This window comes from Pogona vitticeps, chromosome 4 (genome assembly GCF_051106095.1).
Source record: "Pogona vitticeps strain Pit_001003342236 chromosome 4, PviZW2.1, whole genome shotgun sequence".
Classification (NCBI taxonomy): domain Eukaryota; kingdom Metazoa; phylum Chordata; class Lepidosauria; order Squamata; family Agamidae; genus Pogona; species Pogona vitticeps.
The window spans coordinates 206,322,772-206,349,512 of record NC_135786.1 but is presented as its reverse complement, the minus strand read 5'-3'; the positions used below and the strand labels follow the sequence as shown (position 1 = coordinate 206,349,512).

The window sequence follows — 26,741 nt, the reverse complement described above, 5'->3', positions numbered from 1 at the left end:
TAATATCAATGGAAATGCCAGCTCAGCATTCAGGAACGGAATAGCAGCAGATATAGTAGATTTGTTTATTTTATTTTATTTTAAATATTTCTTACCCCGCCTTTCTCCTTGAAAAGGCCGCTTAGAACAGTCAAGGGCAATATTTAAATTTGAAAACAGTGAGTATACAAGAGTGGTTAACATCATTAAAAGACAACATTTAAAGCTAAGAACACTTGGACTGCCACCTAGATTGTGGTCTTTGTGTTCCACATGGAATGAATTTGAGATTCCAAGAATTTAAGTCTGAAGAAAACCAAAACTGATGGATGCTTCCATCCCTTTTATAGCATGTTTTCTTCAAAAATCTGGGTATCCTTGCAAAAGCTGGCATCTGGTTCCAGGTGTCATTGGTGGGGTAAAAGGCAGTGTGGAGGGACAGTGGTAATAGGCAAAGCCAAGGGCTAGAAAGACTACACACACACACACACACACAAACACATAAGTACATAGGCAAGCAAACATTCACACATATGCCTAGCAAGAGGAAAATAAAAGCACACCCCAGACTTTCCCCCTTTAGTAAGGAGGCAGTCAGGAGTGGGGTGGGCAGTGTGTGGCCTGAACCTGAGATGGATGGCTATTGTTCCCTTTTGAAAGCAAGAGACTGAGCTTAACAGATAGCAATATAAACAGGCCACCCAAAGAATCGATAGCAGCACAGATGCCTTGATGTACAACTCTCAGCATTATATCCCAGCCTGTACCGAGGATGATAAAGTAAAATTGTCTTCCTTTTCTGTTACTGAGGTTGCTCAGCAGTTTCTAATCTTGTTTGCACTGAGCTACAAAAAAAGGGTCAGAAGACACAGTAGCTGACGGAACGTGTGCAGGAGACAAAGGGAATTTTCAGAGGCAAACTGCAAGTTTCCATTGGCAGCTTGTTCAGTGGACTCTACAAATGTAACTCACTGTTCCCAAAGGAATTGTTTTAGAGATAACATATAGACAGCAAGCTAAAGTGAGTCATTCTAATTCTCTGAGAAAGGAAAGCTATTCTGAAGAATCCTCTATTTATCCAGCACAGTTGCTATTAAATACCATGACAGCTTTCTTTAACCTTGATTTAACTAGGATACTATATTGTCATTTTAAAAAAAACACGAATTCTCACCGTTCTTAGACCCACTATCTGTTTGTTCACCATCCATGAGTATAATGGCAAAAGAAAAAACCTGATGGAATTATACTGTGATCTTGGATGGCAGAAAACCTCATGGGCGTGTACTTGAAATGGAAGAACTATTTTATGCCGTCAATTAACACAATCAAACCTCTGTCCCTAAAGTGCCTGTTGCTTAAACTAATTGATACTTTGGCAGTTTCCATTCTCCATTCTCTTAGTCCATTTCGAAAATCTTCTGCATTTCTGAAGCCTGTAAATTGAATGAAAGACCAGCAGTGACTGGAATGTACATGTTTAAATCAACACTGCTTCAAGTGCTGCTCTGGAGGGACTCCTGACTTTTAGATCTCTCTCTCTCTCTCTCTCTCTCTCTCTCTCTCTCTCTCTCTCTCTCGTGTGTGTGTGTGTGTGTGTGTGTGTGTGTGTGTGTGTGTGAGAGAGAGAGAGAGAGAGAGAGAGAGAGAGAGAGAGAGAGAGACTATCTAAGAAAAAGCAGGCCAGAAAATTTTAAAATGTGTCTTACATCAATGTCAAAACACTTCATTTTGTGTAGAGAAAGTGTTCCACTGGTGTGTTCAAGGTTCCCATTACATCATTGTTTCGGATTTTCATAATACATTTAGGTTATATACATGCAGTTTGCTAGTAATATAGTGTAATTTTGCACTATATTACTAGAAGGTCACTAGAAATTAGAATGCTTTGTCAGGGAAGACATTTCATGAGAATGAAAGTTTTTCATTCTTGCATATGAGAATGAAAGTTTTTTAAAGTTGTCTCCATTGTATAGAGTAGTTTTTTGTACTTTTTTGGTACATTCACCCCTCTCTTTTTTGCAATATCTGATGGAAGTGCTTTTTGTGCAAAAAGCTCCATATTGTGTGCATTATTTCTTTTTGGACTATGGGCAAAATCCTCTTGCATAATATTATGCGGTGGAAACCAGATGATATCCCACTGGTAGTGACTTTTGATTGTTAAAGTCTCCACTCCACAGTCCCAAAGCTCCCAAATGCTTCCTCGGGAGAAAAGAAAGCCCTAGGGACCCTCAGACCCAGAACCCCAACCAAGTGTGGAGGTGGTGGACAAACCCGCCATCCATTCCTACATCCACAGATCCAAGCTGGCCTGTATCTGGACCAGAAGTTCCCTCCACTCCATGGAGCCTCCAAGAGGACATAGTTGTCTGCATTTGTCCTTGGCATAATTTAGCCCTGTCTGGGGTCCCAGTTAATTCCACCGAGGCCCATGAGTCTTTAATCACATGCAAGGAAGGCATCCAAGGTGCACCAAATCTGGCTGCTGGAGACCAAACTAATGCTCCCGTAGGTATAATCCTACATCTCCTCAGTACCTTTTGGGTTATTTGCAAGCATCTCCCCATGCCCCTTCCTTCTTAGTCCTATTGGTATCCACTGACAGGTATCCCTTGCCTTCACTTGGAACCGCCACCACCCCCCTGGCTTCCTCTGAAACCTCTTTTATGGCATCCAGCTGTTAGGCTGTGCCTCCCTCTTTCTCCTCCTCCAGGTCCCTTTCATCTACTATGGCCTCCTCTTCCTGCCAGGCTGGCTAACCCACCTTAGTACTTGTTCAGATCCAGGGGTGACTCAAAGGGTCTGACAGCTGCACGGGAGAGAGCAAACAGTTCGCCAGCTGGCATTAGCAGCGCACCCTTCACAGTCTTCAATAAATATTCCTTAAGAGCATAACATTTTCATTCATATTTACATACAGTGGTGCCTCGCATTACGAGTGCTCCGTTTAACGATGAAATCACTTTACATCGATGTTTTTGCGATCACAAAACGATGTTCCCTATGGGGGAATTTTGCTTTGCAATGATCGGTCCAGTTTCGGTAACCGATCATCGCAAAGCGATGATTTTCGCACAGCTCATCGGCAGTTTCAAAATGGCCGCCAGGTAAAAAAATTGGCCGCCCACTGTTTTCTGACACGGATTCCTCACTGCATGGGCAGCGAAAATGCCTGCGCTATGAAGGATCTTCGCTGGACAGTGAGTTTCAGGCCCCTAGGAACGCATTCATCGGGTTTTAATGCGTTTCTATGGGCTTTTTAAAATTGCATGACAATGTTTATGTTTGACAGCAATTTTCGCGGAACAAATTAACATCGTCATGCGAGAGGCATCACTGTAATGGGAATTTACATACTACTTGAATGAAAATGATTATGACAATAAAATTGAAGAAAAACACAGTTTAGCTAAGAAAACTAAACAATTCCTACAGAAGATGAAAAGGCTCAAAGAAATAAAAATGCATTTTATTCTTGCCAAAAGATTTCAGGCAAATTTCTTCGGGGTGAAGCATTTCACTGAGAAGGCCATCTTCTAGGAAGGCAGTATCCCATTTCAAATGTACTTCCTTGTGCAAGCTCTGAAAAAAGCCCCATTACTTGTACAATGGAGGACTGCCTGCGTGGAACAGGGCAGGAGGATTCTTGCTTTCATCTCAAATTATGAAAGGCCTTAAAGGCCAAATACAGCACTATGAACTGGACTGAGAAACCCATCCTACAATATATCACTGGTTTAAACCATTTAAAACTGAAAACTTTGGTCAGTTGCAGAATCTTGAGCTTGTGCCACACAGTCCTATTAACATACTTTCCAGAATCTGCTGTTCTGACATTATATTCTACCTCTTTTTTTAAAAAAAGATGGCAACTGTGCTGTAAATATGTATATTTCTCCTCTGACTGTCTCTATAGGTGTTTTAAAAACAGGTACTGTAGCTTAATTCTGCCTTTACTGAAACCAGTTTCTAGATATAAATGCAAAACCAGAAGGGGAAAAAAAACAAGACTAGAATTCTTATTCATGCCCTTTTTACTCTTCTTTGCTTTCTATCCCCCATTTTTGGTGATCAGATGTTCACATAAATAGCAAAATAATAACGGATCAAAGGCAATTTAAGGTTTGTGCATGCAAAACATGATTTCACCAAAAACTATATGCTTCTGTTTACCATGACAAATCAAGAGCTATCCAATAAGACCATTAAAATACTGGACATGTACTGTCTGTATTCTTGTTAACAACTCCATCTTCATTCACAGAGATGTTTGCAAATTAGGTTTATTATTTCTCATCATAATCAGAATAGAAATTTGATCAAGCCAAAAAAATGTTTTGAACACAGCTGATGAGTTGCCCCACACAATTCATGGATTCTGATCTGCAGTTTTTAGAACTCTGTGATGTCGAGGGAAATGTCTTTCACCCACACCCCACTTTACAGTAAATTCTGGTAATATTCAAGAGATAGTTTGGGCTCCCTCTGGTGGATAGTTTCATTTGTGACAGTCTTCCCTTTTAAGGACATTTTAATAAACGTTGTGCCCCAGTTTTATTTTGTTTTGTTTTTTAACACCCAATGGTTATTTCTGTCTCATGTACTGCAGCTGGCAAATTGCAATTCAAAGCCAGTACATTGGTTGCTTCGCAGTATATACCTCCCCTTCATTATAGGAACATTATTATTATAGTCTCTCTACACCTTCTCTTTCTCTACTTCTCCCCTATCCTGCTGCCCACCTTCTCCCAGCGTACAATTCAGGGAGTTAAATATGTGAGGAAGAAGAGTACGCTAGTCCTGCCCCTCACACAGAATTTCTACTCACCTTCCATGTATTATCATGGATACTCCTTTATAGATACAGTATTTCGATTACAGTGGTGCCTAGACTTACGAACGTCCTGACTTACGACCAATAGTTCCCAGAGTCCACCAACCATTCTGAAGGAATTTTTGAGCTGTCATCCAAAAATACAACTGTTTCCAAGCACTGTATATATTGCATATTGCTCAGTGACATATAGAAGTTCTCAGGTCCCATCTCCCACATCTCTTGTTGACTCCTGTTTGAAACCTTGGAAAGCCACTGCCCTCCCATGATGTACTGTGATTCAACAGTGGGAAATTTTCTATGGCCCTTCTTAACCTTAGCACATGGTGAACACTGTAGAAAAAGAACACTAGGATCAAGAACAAGTCTTGACGTGTCACATCAGAGTGTGAACTACTAATGCACTAGAAATTTATTCACTCTGTGATCCCCTTTAAACAAAAGTGCAGAATACTTTTATTTAACATACAATTCAGACAGCAATAAATTTAATTGTATTCTTGAAGGCTCTCTGTGCCGGCCACAGAGACTGGTGAAATGTTAGGAAGAAAAACCTCCAGAACATGGCCAAACAGCCTGGAAAACCTACAACAACCAGTAAATTTAATTAACTGTCTAAACATTTTTTAAAACTAAAAGAAATTAAGTCCTGTTGTATTTGAATATCTCTCCTTAGAAGCCATGAGACTTAAAAGTACTTTGGCTATGTTTTGTAAACTTTATCTACTTAAAAATAGTTATGGTTGATAACATTTTATTTGAAGTGTTTAAATCTTGTGCAATGTACCACGAGGCAGATTGCAGTAAATTTACTGAAGACACATTAAAAAGCATGAATTTTAATATAAATAAACAAAAAGCAATAAAATAGACAAATGCAAGCCTGTAACTGAAAACAACCCTTTCATCCTAACAGATAAGAGGCCTGCCATTCACCCAGGAAATTGCTATTGGCCTTGGAAAGGAAGGTGCTGTTTGTTCCAAATAACAGCAACATTATGTGCTGGTGAGAAAGAAAGTGAGTGTGAGTGTGACAGAAGGAGGGGGAGGGAGAGATGAAGAAGGAAAAGGTAAAATCCTTCCTCTTTGTATGCCATGGTTTCTAGCTTTCCTGATCATGATTGTGCCAATGGCATAGCGGGGGGGGGGGGGGCTTACAGGAGCAGTTGTTCCGAATGCACATTTTTAGGGGGCACAAACCAGTGGCGTAGCATGGGGGGGCTACACTGGTGGCCACCCTGGGCACCAAATTCTTAGGGTTGTACAGGCTATCCCACCCGGTGCACTCCAGCAGCTGCTCGCCGCATTCCTCTTGCACCTCTTCTCCCTCCCAGCAATCTGAGTCCAAGCTGCTTGGGCACCGGGCCCCATCCATGCGTTGTGCCACATGTGATGCACGTCCTGCAATACTTGCCTTGCCCCTGGTGCTGGCCACCCATGCTATGCCACCATGAGTATCTTACTCCTCCCATTTGAAAGGAAGGTTGATTTGCTGAAAATAACCATAGCCTAATGCAGCTTGTCTGTAATATTCTTGCTAGTTGGGGCTCAAGGCACATACTCCAGAAGTAGAACAAAATACGAACATATTTTAATTAACATAATTCATCATACCAATTGCAGAATTTAAATTTTCTTAGTGACACATTTAGATTAATGGTGAAGATCCCTTGTCTCAGGAGGCAGCTGTGATATATTTCAAGTATCTATCTCTCTTTAAAAAAGATTATCTACACTTGTGGTCATTCTTAAAGCTTGACAAAATGCCATTATGATTTAATCCAGGGATGGGGAATAATGTTGGTCATGGTCACATCAGTGTATGACTTTGCCCTTGACACAATAAACAGGATCACACAACATCATGTCCTCTAGGCTTTCACCTGTGCTGTGTTCTCCCAATGGGAGAAGATATGGGGTGGGTGAACCTTCCCTAATCATTCTGCCAACTGCAGGTGGATGGCACTTGGCAAAATCTGAGTTTGAGGAATGGGTGAGATGTGGAGAAGGGAGACAGACCTACACATAAACCTTGGTCTCCATTGGAAATCTCTAGGGCTCAGAGCAAGGCCAGACTGGAAGTTCTGGCAAATCTATACTCCCAATCCCACCTTTTAAATATTATCAAAATATGACAAGGGCCAGCTGGCTTCAGAGCTAAAATTAGATCCCACATCTGATGCCACAGATCATTGCATTTTCCCTGTCCTCAAATGAAGGTTTGAAAATGCATGATTGTTTAGGTTACATTTAATTTATTGCACATTTATGGAAGTTCTTGTTTGAAACCAGGTTCATTTCCTTTTGCCCTAAAAGAAAGAAAGAAAGAAAGACCCTTTCAAAGCATTACTGATGTTGGAATTACTAGCAACCTTTGTATGTTTCCTTTTGAAGGTTTTTTTGTTAAGAGTGACCTTTCTGGACTGGAGTTACTGTGATGCTTATTATTTAAATCAAGGATGAAGAATATATAGTTCTCCTGATGTTGCTGAATAGTAACTTTTCATCAACTCCAGTCAGTATAGTCTGCAAGAAGTAAGGGAAGTGAATGCTTATAGTACTGAGGTCTGAGTATCTGGTGAAGTATGTAAAGCTGGAGTGCACGCTTTTATTTGCAGATTAAAATACAAAACATCTTTAAAATATACCTCGAAAACATCACATGATACACTGGCTGATTGTGGACCAATTCCTTGTGATTCTGGATGAAGTCTGGAGCACAGAGTGCTGGTTTAAATGTAAAAAAAAGCAAAAATAATGACAACTGCATGATCTGCTTAACAGGTTAATTGTCCAGCTTCTACTAATTCAGAAGTAAGTTCAGGGAAGTTAGTGACGGGGTCATAATTCACCTCTGCTGACAGACTTTTAATAGAATTCCCTCCTTTGAGATGGAGTGTAATTAAGTATAGTGAAATCTTAAATTAGAATTGGTGAATACAGACCTTAATATCTTTTAAAATGCCACAGTTAAAGTTGAAGTTCTGTAACTAGCTGTGCTTACGCTGTAATATGTAAACAAATTGTCCTTCCAGTTGGGACATTTCTGCTGCTACAAAATCATTGCTTTTTTGCTAAAAGGTAAAATGGGAATTGTAGTGGAAAAGTGCCCTATCCTTGACCTCAGAGACCTCAATTATTACATCATACAAAATGTTTCTGCATGGTAACACTAGAACGCATTTTGCCCATCCTTCAAGAGGACTAGTTCGCTGTGATTGACCTGAGTGATGCCTACTTTCATATCACAACTCGTCAAGACCATCGGAAATTTCTAAGGTTCTCTCTAGGAGACACTATCTGCGAATTCAAGGCCTTCCCGTTCAGACTTTCAACAGCTTCACAAGTATTCACTAAATGCATGGCACCCATAATAGCTCACCTCTGCACTCACAGGATTTCAGTCTTCCCATACATTGACAACTGCTGCTTGTAGCCCCCTCTCGAGATCAAACACTAGGAAATGTCGCCTTCACACTCTCCCTACTTGACAGTTTGGGCCTAAAAGTCAACAGAGACAAGTCTATACTTACCCCCTCACAGCAGGTCACCAACATAGGCACTGTTCTGGACTCACATCAGGCACAAGCCTTTCTTCCCCAAGAAGGTGAAGCCAAGCTCCACTTTATCCTTCAGTTGTTTCACCCTCACGCAACAGTCACCGCACACCAGGCACAAAGACTCTGTGGTCTTATTGCTTTGACAAACCTTCAAGCACTCCTTCAGTTTCTGTCCCACCTTTTCAGTTGGCATCTCTCTCTGTCTACTCTCAAGGTCTATACCTCTGCCATTATAGCACATTAGCCAAAAGATTCTGACACTGCCATGTTATTCTGCCTCCCAACGCTGAAGCAATTCTTCAGAGGGGTCTCCAACATGTGACCTTATAGACCCTTGCTTCCATCACAGTGCACACTGTTCTACAACAGCTCATAATTCCTCCCATTGAGCCTCTTGCAACCATATCTGAACGTTTTCTCTCCTTTAAGACCCTTTTCCTGGTTGCTATTACCTCTGCCTGCAGAGCCTCTGAGCTTGCTGCTCTTCGAGTTGATCCCCCATTTCTTCAATTTCACCCTGACAAAGTTACACTTTATCCTGATGTCTCCTCCCTTCCTAAGGTAGTTTCTGAGTTACATCTCAAGCAACCCATCATTTTACCTTCCTTCTTCCCCTCACCATCTACTGACTTAGAACATTCCTTCCACTTTCTAGATGTTAGGTGGGCTCTGGCCTTTTACGTTTCCAGGACTGCTTCTTTTCACAAGTCTAAACGACTTCATTTCCCCTCATCTACCTCACAGGGGAAATCATGTCTCTTCTCAGACCATCTTTCGATGAATAACTGCAACCATACACCTCACATACCAGCTTGCTCGCAAGCCTCTGCCCTCTGGCATTAAGGCTCATTCTACAAGGGCTGTTGCTGCCTCCACAGCTTTCCTAAGAGGTGTCCCTCTTCCTGATATATGCAGGGCTGCCACCTGGGCAACTCAGTTGACTTTTGCCTCCCATTACTGTCTGGACCTCAGGGCAAAGTTGGACGCAGCCTTCGGACAAGAGGTTCTGTCACCTGTTCTTCTGTGACATCCCTCCTCCAGATAGGTAAGCTTGTTACTCACCCATTGGTGTACATTCACAGAGACCACAAAGAAGAAAGAGAGGTTACTTACCTGTAACTCTGATTCTTTGAGTGGTCATCTGTGAATTCACACTTCCTGCCCATCCTCCCCTCTGTCCGCCAAGTCTGTTTCATTTGATTCAGCGGCGGGCTTTTGGGAACTGAGGCAATCGCCAGGATGGGCGGACCACATGTACTAGGGGGGCAGTCCTGGTGAACTCATTATAAAGCTCTAGAATCTCCCGGAAACCTCTGCACAAGCGCAGACTAAACCCATTGATGTGAATTCAGATGACCACTCGAAGAACCAGAGTTACAGGTAAGTAACCTCTCTTTATCAAGACTCTGTGACTTAAAGCAAAAAAAATTGGTCTTCAATAAAAAATACAGGATTGGAAATTATTCAGTTATTTCCAATGAAACCAATCAACAAACACAATCTGCTCCCATCTATCCACCTCGTTGTCAGCTCAAGGGCAAAAATGGAGCACAAGCCAATGAAGGTATAGTCCAAATCAGCATTTGAAATATGTGATAGTCTTCCTCCACCATTCAGTAGTGATAGTAGCACAAGGAAAGAAAAATAATATATATGGGGCTGATTTTTGGAATATGTGTTAGCAAGAAGAAAGGGGAAGCTCCAAATCAAGAATCAATGCAGTTCTGGAGAAGAGGGAAATAAAAGAATAAGAACAAGAATATAGATGGAGGAAGAAGATTACTGCAAGAGGTCCCATCTATGGTGGTGGGGAACACGGTGAAATTGTATTTTGGTTTGTGTATTTTATGTTTATGGTATAGTTAAATAATTTTTTTTAAAAAAAAAGGAAAGAAAAAAGAAAAGAAAAATAAAACTTTTTCTTCAAAAAACCTTCACATCTTTCCTTTTGGCAAGATGAAGCGATTTCACCATACTGTGCCCTCCAATATGTTTTAGGCAAAGAGGCTTTTTTCCAAAAAATTGGAGAAACTTAGAAGATCTCAGGAAAACAGTTTCCTGCAGCCACTACAAAATGTGATGGGACGTTTTTACTTAGTAAAAGCTTACAAAAATATTTTCAGGGCTGGAGCATCCTCCAAGGATTGAAGGAATGGACTGTGTGGCCTCCAGGTCTCTGGAAATTTCTCCCCATATTCTGTGCCCAGCTTATATATCATAGTGTACATACATGGAACTATCAATAATTTAGAATGTTAAGAATGCTACACAAGTAGTTACCCCAAACTAATATGTAAAATGATCCTAAACAAGTGTCTTGACTTGGGACCTTCCTCCTTATCTTCTCAGGTTCCCCAAAGTACAACAACCTCAGGTTCAATATTTTTACCTCCAGAGATCATTCAGGCTTGATTTGATCTAGGACCCAGTCATTCTCTAGTTTTTTAGTTCTTATACTATACAGTTTTAACTGTGTAAGCTGCCTTGTAGGCTCTTTTAGAGAAGACAAAAGGCAGGACAAAAACAATTCTTTATATTCATATGTAGATTAATGATGGTTGTTGTGACTGGACAGTGCATCACCTTCTAGAATCAAGCTAACTGGCTTTAACATTCCAAGCTGCAAGAAAAAAAAAGAGAATTAATACTACACATAATTTTAAGGCTAGGCTGGAGAAATACCAAGAGTTATGACTCAAGGAAAACAGAAACGCATAAAGGGTGAAGATATTGTGACAGACTTAAAGTATCATTTGAAAAGAGAAAAAGGCACTCAGAAAAGGAAATCTACTGTCATTTAGCAGGAACATCTTACTTTGCTGTTTTAAAAGAAAACATATAAATCTATAGGGACATTATATGGCCTCTCATGAGAGCTACTGTAAAACACAGAACAACCCGTCCATGTTTCGCAACGCTCCCACTGAGAAATGATTTCATAGAACAGCTTGATAAAGTTCACAGGAAAACCATTACAGAAGAAAACCACACTGAAAACCTCAGTGGACAGTGCTGAGGTTATTTAAACAATAATGCTTCAATGAATTCTCAGCGCTTGCTAATTTCACACATCAATTTCACAAACTATATAAATCGTTAAATACTTATAGTCAGGTATAGGTGCCCTCTGCCTTCTCCTTAAACTTGCATGTTATATGCATAAAGGAGCACTGAAATATCTCAAAAGCTCATTAAATTGCCAAGGAATTATATAAAACTCACCAAAAAGGACAATTGGATGCAGATGTAATTAACTGAGAGAGGTGGTCAATTTATTTATTTTTATTGCTTTATTTATAGCAGTGGTTCTTAACCTTTGTTACTCGGATGCTTTTGAACTGCAACTCCCAGAAACCCCAGTCAGGACAGCTGGTGGTGAAGGCTTCTGGGAGTTGCAGTCCAAAACTCCTGAGTAACCCAAGGTTAAGAACCAGTGATTTATAGGCTGTCTTTCTCCCAATAAGGAGATCTAAGACAACTCACAATATTAAAAGAATAGAATTAAAAACATAAGTTAAACATTAAAAACAATGACACTGTGTGCTAATTAAATATGACTGAATAATTAAAAGTGAGTAAACATTTAAAAACTATCTTAATTTTAAAAAGGCATTCAGCCTACCTCTTGTGATTGTTAAAAGCCTACCTGAAAAGATGGGTCTTCAACTGTTGGCAGATCAATGATAACCTTTCAGATGTTGTTGGAATACAATTACCACCAGACCTAGACTTCCAAGTCTATGAGGACAATTGCAGTTCAATAACATCTGGAGGGCCACAGTTGTCCAACTTAATTTTTTTTAAAGTTGGAAAATTTTTATGAGCTACTATTTATTTGGGGGACTGGTAGTAGTATGCAGTATGAGGTAGAAATCGTATGTGTAGATTGATCCCCCATACACACAACAGAAAGGAAGGGCAGCTACTGATACAAGTATAGAGATGCATTGGTGGTATTCATCCAGCTCCTGCTAAGCCACTTCTTTTGATTTGCACCCATTGAATGCACTACAAGAGCTACCATATACAAAGCAGTTCTTAGGGGTCCAAATACACACCACAAATAGTCTTGTCATTAGAAATGGAAATCCCTTACTGCTCCAGAGATGTGATTAAGGCAAACTTTTCAGGCTGAGCAATCATGCTTGCAAACAAAGCCTGTGTTTATCTCCCAAGGAACAATCACAAAACAAAGTAAGTGAATTTGAATTTCCTCATGTGAGTCTTCCCAGTTCTTCACAGGAGGCCCTTCTCTCAGTCCCATTTCCATTGCAGGCACATTTAGCAGGTATGTGAAATAGGGCCTTCTCTGTGGCTGCTCCCAGGTTGTGGAAAGCCCTCCCGTAAGAGAGCAGGTTGGATGCTTCCCTTTTATCCTTTCACCTACAGCTGAAAGTCTACCTCTCCAAGCAAGCTTTTAATAACTGTGACTGCATCCCTGGATACTGGTTTCTTTTGTTTTTTCCAAGTTTACTTTTAAAAACCTAAATGCTGTTCAGTTAATTAATGGATTTTTAATTATTACTGATATTTAATTGTTTTTAAATACTTATTTATTGTTCTTTTAGTATTACTTGTTTTAACATTGTGTGCCATCTTGAGTCCATTTACCAGTCCAAAGGTGACCTATAAATGAGACTAAATAAATAAATTTGCAAATTGTGTTCTCGAAGGCTTTCATGGCCGGGATCCAGTGTTTTTTTCGGACTGTTTGGCTGTGTTCTGAACACAGACAGAATTCTAGCTCCTGTCCTCTGAAGATGCCAGCCGCAGAGAATGGCAAAACATTAGGAAGAAAAACCTGCAGAACACGGCCAAAGAGCCCGAAAAGCCCACAACAACCATCAAATTTGCAAATTATTTGACACATTAAAAGCTCTTTATATGACAATCAGAACCTAAGGAATTCCCTTTTCTAATGGTGAGTTATCTTCAATATATACTTTGGTCCCTAAAGCAAACCTAATGGAGGAAAGCTGTACACAGGAAGATATTCCAGTGCATACAGCAAACGCATAATGTACTGCATAGTACTGGAAATATTTTTTAATCTGTATGGAACTGAAGCTCATGCTATTTTATAAAATGTCTTCTCACTTAAGAAATGTGCAATGGACACATATTTTGTATGACTTTTTAGCATAAGTCTGTTTTGTAGCAGCTAAGATAAGGGTTAATGCCCATTTAGACATGTTTACTTTGTGATAAGTCTATGATGAAACTTCCAGTAACTGCAAACCAGTCAAAATCATGCTATTGTTAAACCATATTACATAATGAGACTTTTAAATGTTTAACCTCTTAGTTTTTGCAATATTTTATCAGCAGGTTTTTATCAAGAGAGATACAGACAGATAGTCTCACAATTTTAATATTTGAGAAACAGAAAGAGAGCAAAATAATCAGAGGGGAAATCATGTGAGAAAGTGTGACACTCTATTGTGGTAAAGTAAAACCTTTGACATTACAGCATCAAAATTGAAGCTTGAACAACTCATCTCCCCTTTAAACCCTAGCAAATCCTTATGTTTTATCCCCATGTTTCCCCAGGCCACAATTTGGAAAAGTTACTTTAGGATCCCTTAGCCAGTATGATCAGAGAAGAGCGAGATTGACAAGCACTGAAGTGGCTTCTCTTCCAGAACTTCCAGAGTTACTTGAACAACTGAGGAAAATTTCCCGGGGGAACTATTTGTGGGTATATAACTCAGACACCTGAAACCCAATCTTCACCAACTTTGGAAGGATTGTAGGGGAGAGTCAGAGGAAGCTTTCCTGCAATTTTAGTGTCTCTAAGTGGCTGCTTTATAACCAAACGAATCAATGAATCAAAAATCACTATTCGTTGTGACATTGATTCATATGAATACAAATGGACAAATTAGCGATTTTTGAACAAATTGGGTGATTCATTTTTAAATTTGTGCCCATCTCTAGTGTGTATGCACGTGTGTGAACAAACACTTAGGACAAAGCCTTTTGTGCTAAATGTGGTAAACACAACCCAAAAAGAAGTTTCCTTATCCTGCTTTTGTGTGAGATGTGAAAACTACCTTGCATCTTTTTGATGCCACTCTGGATGAAAAAACTCTCCTCCATGTGTGCACACTACTTTTTATCTAATTTGCACACACACAACTACTGTACTGTAGAAAACTCTTAAGAAAATCAGACCTTCTTGAAGTCCACCAATTCAAACTAAGATTATTAAACATTTCAGATAAACGTCCATGATTTGTTCTTTTTGTTGCACTCTGCATGTACTTGGGGGCTACTTTACATATAAAAAACTTAAATCACAGAACTATATGATGGACTAAATTTCATTCTCTGAAATTATTAATTCTGAGGGGGAATTTTCCTCTTGCATAAAATAAGCCATTAGAACATTTAATATTGTCAATCCTGAAGCTTTATGACAAAAATTACAATGCAGATCAAGTAAGTTGTGTTTGAAATTTAATCTAACTGTATTTATTTGTTGAATTTGTAATGGTTACCGCTAATATGGTTACATCTAACACATTTCTGCTGCCCTCTTGACCCTCCTCATGGATGAACAGACATGCTTTTCCTTGCACATAGACATTTGGAATTAATTCAGTCTAAATATCTTTAGATCCTAGATTATTCATATGTTGCAGATTTATCACTTTATGGGAAAGAGATTAAAACACTCAATATTGTGAGCAAAAGCTGCATTCAATAAAACAAAAATGAATTAAGTAAATACATAAAACCAACAAAGACCAATAAGACAAATAGCAGCAGCAATAAAATTCCTTGTGTTTGTCCTTCAAAAATCTTGCTAGAATATGTTTTTTTTTCATTTTTAGAAGGGAATATATATGAGTCTTTTTTAGAGAATTAGTTACAAAGAAAGGATGTAAGGAATGCTTTATGTACAGAGATATGATAATGTGGATTGGTGACACTGTGGATTCGACAGAAAATTATTTAAATTTTCCATCATTATTTTCCACAATTTTAAATTAAGAGAAGCTATTGCTTCTCAAGACTCTGTTGTGATTCTTCAGGTGCTGACGAAGTGATCGCAAACTAGAAAAATGGCAGTTTGTGCAAAATGCTCACACCTTGTTACTTAAATGCAGTAACCAAACAACCACGAATACAAGCAGCTCTCCTTTATTAAAAAGCACTTTTGCAAAAACGGGTATCCTAACTGGGAAGGCAAACATATCAATACAGGTAGCGCGATATTTATCCCCTATTCCCGGCCGCATGGTCCCTCGTTTCCCCATTGGTTAGGTACTCCAAGGTGTACAGCCTATCCGATGCACCTAAACCGATCACAGGAAGTCCCACTTTTGTTTACATCTCCCACTCCCCTCTTTACCTAGACCACTGGTTCTTAACCTTGGGTTACTCAGGAGTTTTGGACTGCAACTCCCAGAAGCCTTCACCACCAGCTGTCCTGACTGGAGTTTCTGGGAGTTGCAGTTCAAAAGCATCCGAGTAACAAAGGTTAAGAACCACCTAGACCCCAGACTCTTTATTTATTTCTATCCTTATTTGGTATATGTTCCCTTTTCCTAAGCTCCCTGCAGTCATTCTAACTGACCCATTAAGTTCCTTCATTCTTATCTAGGCCTACTTGCTCAATCTTCTTGTCAGTACAATAGGGTACCTCCGTTATCTGTACAGTACTTTCATCTTATAATTTTTCCAGACTTATTTAAATTCCTTGTGTTGGCTATAATTAACAAAGAGTATGCACTGATTATTTTACCATGACCATTTACTTAATCATCCTGTCCTTACAGGGACTTGAAAAAGCAGCACTGATTCGTCTGTTTCTCTCAGTAGCCAACCATGAACCACTCAGAAAATGAATAGAGGTGGTTCGGGCCTATCTCTGCCTCCTGCCACTGGCCTACTTTCTGCTGTTGCTGCCATTGCCTCAGGCTCCCTGGCTGGCCCAGGAAGGCAAGGGCAGCAGCAGAAAAGTCAGCTGGAGAAGCCTGGTCACATCATCTGTGCATGTGCCTGTCGACAAGCTGGTTGCCAAGGAAGCCTTTGCTCTGGGCTTCCCTGGCAACAAGCTGGCCAACAGGCACATGTGCAGAGGCAGCTACCCTGTTCCTCTGGCTGGCTTCTCCACTACCACTATGGTTTTTCTAGACCAGCCAGAAAATGTGACGGTGGCGGTGGAAAAGGCAGCCGGAGGAGTCTCTGCCCATGCGCACACCAGCCAACTGGTTGCCAGGGAAGCTGATCACCCTCATTAGTTGGGTAGTAAGTGCATCCTCACAGTCGGCAGCCAGATTCTTTCCTAGGAGCCAGGCTGCTGCCTCTGAGGATGGCACCTGGAGACCAGGGCACCCTGGGAGGTGGCAGTGGCAGTAGCAGGTAGGCTGAAGCAGTGGGGGGGGGCAGGGGAAGGGTGATACAGATTGCTGACACAAAATGAAACACCAAAGGGGAAAAAGTTCAGCATTTTGTTTTGTTTTGGCTAAACACAATCCTTGAACTGGACCCCAAAACAAACACTGAACCAGTCTTGTTCATCAGGGCTTTTCCCCCGCCCCCATTCAGGGCTTTTTTTCGTTTCATGCTCATCTCTAGTGCTGACTATGTACTAGTATTTTAAAACAGTATAAAGATTAGGTCTTGCTGGAATTTATTCTATTTTATGTTGATCTAGGTGTAAAAAGCAAAAGAGGGTAGTAACAATTTTCAAGCAAAGAATGAGGAAAAAAAATTGGAAAGATACTATAAATAGTTTTATTTTCTTACAAGAACACTCAGTTATGCATAATACATATTCCTACTGCATTATATTATATACCATTCATTCAAGAACAGTTTAAAAATATAAATTAAACATGTTAAACAATTTAAAAAGTGTTAAAGAATACCAAATGGAATTTAGCTATAAAAAGATATACAAAATATATGCAAAGCAATGAACATAAAAGTAAATATTGTATGCATGTGTGTTACAGAAAAATTATAGTCAAAATAGGTGTGTCAACTTAGGAATTAATAACCAAAACGATCTCAATATTCTTGTTTCTAGTATTATCAGAAAAAAGGGATCACTTCAACTTATTATTTAAAGAGCAAAATGGTGCTATATATTTCAAAGATTATTATAAAGAAGAACAAATGTTTAATACGTTAATCTTTAATAATAACAAAAAGAGAGTTCCTATTCCTACATATTCTTTTAGAAATTTCTTCAGAAAAGAAAGGGAAAAATATTAACTTATTTTTTTCTTAAATATTTCATGGTTGTTTCTTGTGTCCTACAAAATGGAGACTCATTATTTAAAAAGAAGACGACTGAAGAACTGGGGCAGGGTATAAACAAGATGAAACTGCAACATAATCTCTTATGTTCTTAAATATCACTTAAGTAGCTTTTATAGTACTGTATTGCTACAAACTGCCCTACATTCAAGTTAGCAATAACCTACTTCAAGAAAGAAGGGACCAGGTTAAAAAAGTATTAACTGTACACCTTTTTAATGGTTTAGCTCACACGGTATAGCTCATTAACAGATTTCTTAAGCATGTCTGTGTACAGAAAGGAAAACTTTTTAAATAGAAGATTAGACTTTGTCATCAAACTCCGGGAGGCAGTGGAAGACAGGAGGACCTGGTGTGCTCTGGTCCATGGGGTCACGAAGAGTCGGACACGACTTAACGATTAAACAACAACAAAAGTCTTTGTCATAAGAGTGTGAATGTTATTTTCAGTATTGTATAGAACTTAATCCTTCTATTCTACAATAAGAAAAAAAGTGCTTACGTGTCAAGAACATGTTGAAATACTTCCTTTTGAGCTTTAGGGAAAGAAATTGAAAGATGATTTCGCAAAAAAAGAAAAGAAAAAAGGGAAGGGCTTTGTTTCTGTTACACTGGCAACAAAAATGCCAAATAATCTGCAAACTCACTTGTAAACCATAATCCAACATGCTTTGAAAACTAGACTTCTGGAAAAAAAAAAGGTAAAGGTAAAGCCAATGCCAATTGTTGGTTTTTCATGAATTAACTAATACTGATAAGTCTTTTTTCAATTTATTAAAGCTGAGTCAGTTGAGTCACTTTTTAATCAATACGCTACTATAAGCATAACCAGAAATAAAAGAACTGATGACCCTCCTGAGACGGATCTCCTCTCCTAATCATTAATGTACAGAAAGGATATTGCACTACTAAATCTGTATTTCCTCTATTGTAAGTGTGTCATTAAAATGTATACCTTATAAAACCAGAGACTCTTCTCCATGTGAGAAGAATGTGAGCTTTACAATCTGTGTTTTTCTGCAGAATGAGATCTTCAGTCACACAAAGCTGTTTCTTTTGACTAGTATTTGCCAGGCACCACAAGAAGCTGGCAGCTAAAAGGCACTTCGTATTACAGATACGGGAGACAAGGAGAACATGGGTAAAGGGGATATCTCAGAAATTATAAGGGGCGGTTTTAAAAGGTAGGTTCAGGTTGGGTGTCCCTCGGTGCAGTTCATGATTGATTGATGTTGGAATGAACATTCATTTTTCAGTTGAAATATGTTTTGTGTTTTGGAAAGAAGACCACCACAAAACAAATGCTGCAGGCCCTGTTATTTACTGGCAAACTGTGAGCTGCTTTTCTCAGGATACTTAATTCAAGATTTCTGCAGGTCTAATGAAGTAACATGTACTTTGCTGCATCCAAATTATAATGTTACTTCATTATTTTGATTTGCCTACTGCAAAAAAAGCAATTAAATATATAAATAATTGCTTCTAGATTGTGATAATAACTAATTCATAAATGTCTTTAGCCTTCCTTCCTTGCCAAGTTAAGTTAAAATATTTACACTGAAATATTCTAGACAACTGCAAATGTTTCAAAATAGTGCGGAGCACCATAAGTATATTTCCTTATTTCAAAACATATTTTCATTTTCCTTCACAAATCACTTTATTTATTTGATTTCTATACAGCCCATCTGGCTGCCAAGGCCACTTTGCATTTTCTTCACAATTTCAACTAAGCAATTAATTCCAATTATTTCAACTAAGTTACATCTTTTGGACTACAACTCCCAGAATTCCCCATGCAACTTTGAGAGTCATAGCACAAAATAACAAAAGTTTTTTTCCTTTACCAGTCCATGCAATGTCTGTGCTGGGTTCTCCTGTAACAACTAAAACGTGGAACCTACGCTCCTGATAACGTGAAATAAAAGGTTGGTCCTTTAGCACATAGTGGCTGAAATGTTGTTCCAGTTGGCATAATATAAACTTCCATCTGCAGGAGTATGACTAGCATTACAGAATTTGATTGTGCAGGGAATTATGGCTGTTGAATGATATGCCTGTGGAAGTGCTTCATGTACATTATTTCTGCCCTGCCAGGATCCTTTCTAAATCTTCTGCAGTTCCACATTATGCACACATAGCTGGGGAACAGGATTTTACTATTGTAATAACTTATACGTACTTAATCTTAAATAAAGAATTATGATCTTTTGTCTCTTACTGCTTGTTGCCCTTAAGTTGATTCATTTCCACAGAACCAAATTAGATGCTACTTTAACAATGCAGTTAATAGCTAGAGTTGCCCAGGTGGCTTCAGATTCCCTGATATTTCAGTGCCAAAATCTGAAATCTGGTGATATCCCAAGTTGTCCCTTGTGTAACAGTTACAAAATAATGGCAGGAATCCTACAAGTTATGCCTTTCAGAACTCAATTGACATGAAGTTAAGAAGTTGGCATAAGTATTCCCTGTTGTAAGTCAATTATGTAGCTTGATGTGCGATAGCAAATGCCTACTTTTACTTCTTAACCTGAAATTCACCAGTGACCCTACTTAGCAATTGCACCAGTAACTACCACGTTTTCCCAAAAATAAGACAGGTTCTTATATTAATTTTTGCTCCAAAAATACATTAGGACTTATTTTCAGGGGATTTTTTTTCATGTACAATAATCTAGATTTATTCAAATAGAGTCCTGTCATCTTCTGGTTGCTACGCAATGGTGGAGGGTGGGGTTTCAGTTAACTAGGGCTTATTTTGGGGGTAGGGCATCCTGAAAAATCATACCAGGGCTTATTTTCAGGTTAGGTTTTATTTTCAGGGAATCGGGGTATATGTTTTGTCTTTCTTACTCTTGATTGTACAAAATGAAAGGGGTGTGGAGATATAGCTGTTACTATTTGAGCCCTATTACAGACTAAAATTTTAACACGGTGCTCCATTTTTACACTTCCCCCCCCCCAAGTTGTGGTCTTGTCTTAAAGCTCCAGGTCTTGAAGACAAGCCTTTGACATGATGCAGTACATATCACAGTATCATGTCACATTTTAATAACTATAGAAAAAAAGGCCCCAGTCCGAGTTGGATCCCCAACAAAATCAAAAGGGTTACAAACTACTATCCCATTCAATTTAACCCAATTTATGCCATTAAATCTAAAGTTATTATGACTTTACTAAATCCCAACTGCAGAACCATATTCTTGCACTTAGAGAGAAAGAAAAAAGCATAATTACTTGCTATCTCTTTAAAGTAAAGCAGACTACAGATTGCATTAAGCTAGTAAATCTATTTTGCAACTTTTGTGCCCCTCCTAGAAGCAACCAGCCTATCTATTTTATTTTAGCTGCAAAAGGAGAGTCACCCCTCTTTAAAGGAGTGGAAATTTGCCTCTGACTTTGTTTTAGTATGGGTGTGTGGGTGGTGGTCTAGTGTTCCAGGGAATGTGGCCCACAGCAGGTTTTTGGAGACAAAATTGTCTGCTGGACACAAGAAGCTTCCACGCACTGGGTTTGCCTCCAGTAGTATTAACATTAAGAGTGATCAATCAAAAGTTACAGTGCAGCTCCTCTATCTTTGGCTCTTCTTTAATGCAAGCTTCTTAAGGATAAGAAAAACCCTCAGAAAGAACAGTGGGAAAACATGAGAGACTTTCAAAGGGAAAGCCCTTAGGCCCTACTCAGGAGTTATACCTGAATGTGTGAAAAGCTGATGTAGTATTGGGAGACATACAAGCCTCAGTCCTCTTCTCACCAGCCAGAACCAGTGTTGAGCATGGAAGAATGCTGAGTCATTTTTACATGCATTCAGCCAGATGTGTGCTTACAAGGTTCGAACCATTAAGAAAATACAGCAGCACCGTATGTTTGAAAACTTTTGCACTCGGGTCGGCTTTACTTCCAGATGGCTAGAGATAGGTGGCAAAGGGCTTGGGTCCATCCCCACATCCCACTCCTGATTTCACCATTCATAGTGTCAGGCTTGCACAAGGCTAGTGTCTTTTCGACCACGAGTACAATTCCATGAATGAGGCGGGGTGATTGCATAATAAAAGCCTCGCTTGCAAACACTCACGACAGTTTAGCCTTCTATTTATAGCCCACCAGCTAAGAGGGCTTATACGGGGGTGTAATAATTTCCTTGTACTGGAGGCAATAGCACAAGGCAGTAGTAAAACGGAAATATCTGATCCCCTGCCTGCCTTTTGGCAGGAACTTTCCTCGGTAAACGTGTCTAGCTAATGAGGTGCCCCAGAACAGGAAAAGGACCACCGTGCACCATTAACACATGTCAGATGCATTAATGTGTGGCATAGCCACCAGTGGTGAGGGGGCAACTCCTTCCCTCCCTTGAAACACTGCAGTTTCGGAAGACTCTTTCTCGATTCCCAAGCACAGCGCAGAGAGCAGGAGCCTTAACATCCGCAGCAAGGGAAAACCAAACCAAACCAAACCAGCACTGTGGTTTAATATTTGTCAATTCGCGAGCAAACTCAGCCTTCGCCCGCCTGCCCGCCCGCCCTTCGTTTCCCTTGCGGAAACCCCACCCAAGCTGACACTTGCAGGAATGGTTTTTCATGAATGGTTCTTCCCACCCCTCAAGGAGCGCAGCCTCGGCTCCCCCCTGCCAACACTCGAGAGGGCTCTGGGAGCGAGACACCAGTTAATCCCACCTCCTTGACATTTTGGCCGGGAAAGGGAGAAAGCCCACCCGGCTGCTCTGTCCACGCCTCTCGACCGGGAACCCCGGAGGAGCGCTCAAAAGGCGCTTTCCTCCAGAGCGCCCGCGCGCAGAGGCGACAGAGACGCCGCGGCAGCCCAGCTGCGTCCTATGGGGAGAGAATTCGGCGGCGCCCTTCTGGCGCGCTCCACACCGGGACGCCTTTCGACCTTTCCCCCAACAGGTGGCGAAGGGCTCTCCGCGGCGGCGGCGGCAACCGACCGAGCGTGACCGTGCTGCAGGCCACCACGATCGGAAAGCGAAATCACTTTAACCCGGACCCGAGGCGGTTTGCCGGACGGAAAACGCGGCCGAAGCCAAGGGAAGAGCTCCGGCCGCGGCTTGGGCTTCTCTTCGCCCCTTCCGGAAGACGAGAGCGCGGCGGCGGCGGCGGCCCCTTTTGCCATTTTAATTTCCCGCTTCCACGCCTGCCGGGCCGCCCGCTGCCGAGGTTTGGCGCCGGGGCCACAGCACCATGGACGCGACCGCGACGGCAGCAGCCCCACCATGAGCGACAGCACGCCTCCGCGCGGACCATGTCCCATGGTAAGGAGACCGGGTGGACGCTCGTGAGGAGAGGCGCTTCTCGTCCGCCTGAGGACCCTCCCGCCTTTCGCCTTCCTTGAGCCGGGCAGCTTCGCTTTTTTTTTTTCGACCCACCTGGCGCTTCTTTCCAGCCCCGGGCAAGCCAAGCGCCCTCTTCGGGCAGGCGCGGCGGCGGCGGCGTCCCTCTGCTTAGCACACTAACGGAGCAAAAAGCTCCGGCTTCCTTGGTGGCTTCCTTTTATCCTCTCGGCGTATCGCGGGGAAATTCCCGGCCTTTCCAGAACGAAAGTAGAAGTGCCTTATTCCCAGAAACACTGGGCCGTATTACCCGGAATACTGCAGAAGGGAACGCCCGGGGAGCGGGTGGGCAGAAAGGTGTTTTGGAGCGGGTCGGAACAAGAAGCCTCCGGGGCAGGTACCATTTTGCCCTGCCGGCGCGATCTCCCTTGCCCCCAAGTCTGGGGATATCCTGTGCCCACAAGGAATGCCTCCCGGCAGGATCCTCCGCGCCCTCTTCCCGAGTTCGTCGGGTTAAATTGCAGCTCGCAAAAGATGGGACGTGTTTTCCAAAAGTTATGGTTTGTTTACTCCCGGCATTTCCCCTGTTTGCTGATCAGGGCTGCAATTTCCAGTAAAGCTTTCTGGGAAGCTTTCCAGTAATTATCACATCGTTTTGAAGGTGCAAGACACCCAAAGCGTCCAAACCTGCCTTCCGCAGGTGCCTTTAGCTGCTTCCCATTTACCAGAAACCTTTTGGACAAAACGCAGTTATTCCGTTTACATATAAAGAGCACCAAGAACATATGCGTTGTTTCACATCAAAATACTTCCATAGATTTTTCTGTGTTACTGAAGACAACTTTTTAAGTAATGTGCCACAATTTTTATATAGTAAACAGTCCTTCCAAACATCTACACCAAGTTGACATTAGCTTTTTCTAAATAAAGATGTTCCAAAAGAGCATAAAAATTAACCCTGCTTCTGAGACAGCTCATTCCAGCTGCATTTGATAGTTCATTGGCACTCCATTCACAAAATTCCAGCCTATGGTAATTTAAAAGCAGCAACCCAAGATGTAGTACTAGTGCTGTTGTGCAAATTGTATTTCCGCTGTCAGGATTCCTGATAATGGTCTCTTGGTCTAAAGACTGAATGACACAGATCTTTGCTTCTAGTTCTCAGAAACCCCATGTGGACTTTGCTCACAACTACAGAAAAGCTGCCAGCAGAAAACAGCATCACAGTTTGAACTGTGTCCCTGGTTTAAATTCAATGAAGGAATCCTCCCAGGAATCTCCTTGCCAATCCTGTTGCTTGCTCACTTGTCTGTGTGCACATTATCTACTACTGTTTATTTTTGGGGGGTTAGGAATTCAGTGCTATAAACACTTCCAATCTTCAGCTATGTACAGACTGTTGCTCATAGGAGCAACAGGGTCGCTTGCTAGGCAAGTACTGTACTTCCATTTCTTCTTCCTCTGAATGTTGTCTAATTTTTATTTTATTTTTTTTAACAACTAGGGATAAGGTAAGGAGTACAAAAGGTAGAGGGGGGTATGGGTGGAAAAAGAGGAGGAAGGAGAACACAAAATGTACTGTCATCCGATCTGTTCATGCTGTAATATCAAGTTGACTTTTTGCCTTTCTACAATTTTATTGCCCTCCAGGTTTCAACTTACAGTTACATCTTAGTTTAATTTTATGTTTTTCAAGCACTATCTGGTGACTCAAGCCATTTATATAATAAATCCTATCGTTCAGTTGCCTTTTGTATTGGACAGTCTTTCAACACATCTGATAGAACATCCATTTCTGCCGCTTCCCATATCTTCTCAATGAGGTCCTCTTGTTTTGGTATCTCCGATTTCTTCAAATTCTTAGCATAAAGAATTCTGGCTGCAGTGACTATATATATAACTAGGTAGTTCTTTGTCTTATCTACATTGTCTGGTATAATGCTCAGTAAAAACAATTATGGGGTTAGTGGAACATTACGAAGCAGTATTTTTGGTAACAGAGTACGAGGGTGCTGGCAAGTATTGAACCTTACCCAGAAAAAATTGAGCTAGGAAGCTATAAATTGCAGGGTTTATTGGCCAATTTGTCTGGATTCAATGGTGCAAAAAATCAACTACCTATGATTTTAACTTATCTTTCATGTTCAGGTCCAAAGTGAACATGGCAGCACCTCCAGAAAAGTTCAGTGTGGAAGAGCATAGGACCATAATCACGTTCGTTTAATATTATGTCCTATATTTTGTGCCCACCTAATCATACATTCTTTTACCATCTCATCTTGCATTTTAATTTCAAGCAAATAATAATACATTTTCTTAATTACTTTATCATTTGAGCCCAGCGGAAGTTTATCAAATATTGTTTGTTCTGTGTAAAAGCCCTCTATTTTATCTTTTCTATACCTAGATTCCACTTGTGCTCTGGACCACCAGTCTAGATATATGTTTTGTATTTCTAACTGTTCTTTGGACTTTAACTCACAATCATTTTTAATAGATCTTGAAATCTTAAAAGTTTCGCTTCTGTCATGAGGTTAGATTGTGTAAAGCCCTCCTCTATGGGTGATACCCAGCCTGGTGTTTTTTGGTAAATCTGCTGGATGATATTTTTCCGTGTCCCTAGTAGTGCTGTTCTTATCATATGCGAATTGAAACTTTTCTGCTCTTTATCTTTTTTATACCATAGAAAAGCATGCCAACCTAACTTTAAATCATGTCCTTCCAAATTGAGTAGTCTGTCATTATCTAAAGCAGTGGTTTTTAACCTTGGGTTACTCAGGTGTTTTTGAACTGCAACTCCCAGAAACCCCAGCCAGCACAGCTGGTGCTGAAGGCTTCTGGGAGTTGCAGTCCAAAACACTTGAGTAACCCAAGGTTAAGAACCACTGAAAAGTTATCCGTTCTTTTATCCAGACTAATACACAGGCTGTATAATACAATACGCAATCTTGGAGACCAAAACCTGCTCTTTGTTTGGCATCTTGCATTACTTTGATTTTATTCTTAGTTTTTTACCTTGCCACACAAATCTCATGATTATCTTGTTAAGTTCTTGAAAAAAAAGACTGTTTTAATATTATGGGAATTGTCTGAAATAAAAATAAAATTTTAGGTAGAACATTCATTTTGATGGTTGCTATTCTTTACATCAACGATAGTTCTAATTTGTCCCATCTCTCCAAGCTAATCTGTATCTCTTTAGTCAAATTCATATACAGTGGTGCCCCGCATAGCGACGTTAATCCGTTCCGGAATAATCATCACTATCGTCACTATGTGAAAACATCGTTAAACGGAACGTTTAATGCGTTCCTGTGGGGCCCAAACTCACCGTTCAGCGAAGATCCTCCATAGCGCTGCCATTTTTGCGCCCTCGGTAAGCAAGGAAACCGCGTGAAAATGGTTGCAGCGCCCATTTTGGGCACCTGGTGGCCATTTTGGAACCGCTGATCAGCTGTTTAAAAAACATCAAAATGCGAAGATTGGTAAGTGAAACGCTTACTGATCATCGCAATGCGATGTTTTGCCCATTAAAACATCGCAATGTGGTCGCATTAGCGATCTAAAAAAAGAGATCGCTATGCGGATTCGTCGTTAAACGGTGCGCTCATTATGCGAGGCACCACTGTAATTGTCTTTGAATAATGTACTTGTTTTCTTTGTGATTTGGATCCCTAAGTATCTGACTGTCTTTTCTTCTTGAAAGTTAGTCCTTTCTATTAATTTCTGTTGTTCTTGATCTCTCATATTTTTAACAAGTATTTTTCTTTTCTTTTGGTTTATTTTCATTCCTGCCATATCACCAAAA

At 40.5% G+C, this 26,741-nt stretch overlaps 2 protein-coding genes and 1 long non-coding RNA gene across 4 annotated transcripts in view; 2 read left to right on the top strand and 1 right to left on the bottom strand.

The window, feature by feature from the left end:
* LOC110075902 (uncharacterized) overlaps nucleotides 1-25,018 on the bottom strand; it is a 104,299-nt gene extending 79,281 nt beyond the window's left edge. The window contains exon 1 of the long non-coding RNA XR_012086932.2: nucleotides 23,030-25,018. This is a non-coding gene — a long non-coding RNA (uncharacterized LOC110075902). The remainder of the gene's footprint in view (nucleotides 1-23,029) is intronic.
* Nucleotides 1-26,741, top strand: part of LOC144589259 (uncharacterized) — a 486,230-nt gene that overhangs the window by 374,918 nt on the left and 84,571 nt on the right. The gene's annotated exons all lie outside the window — the stretch shown is intronic.
* LOC144589260 (uncharacterized) overlaps nucleotides 16,631-26,741 on the top strand; it is a 41,597-nt gene continuing 31,486 nt past the window's right edge. For both annotated transcript variants that reach the window (XM_078393550.1, XM_078393549.1), the window contains exon 1: nucleotides 16,631-22,915. In XM_078393550.1, coding sequence (XP_078249676.1) covers nucleotides 22,231-22,915 — 685 coding nt within the window. In that variant the 5' untranslated portion in view covers nucleotides 16,631-22,230. The remainder of the gene's footprint in view (nucleotides 22,916-26,741) is intronic.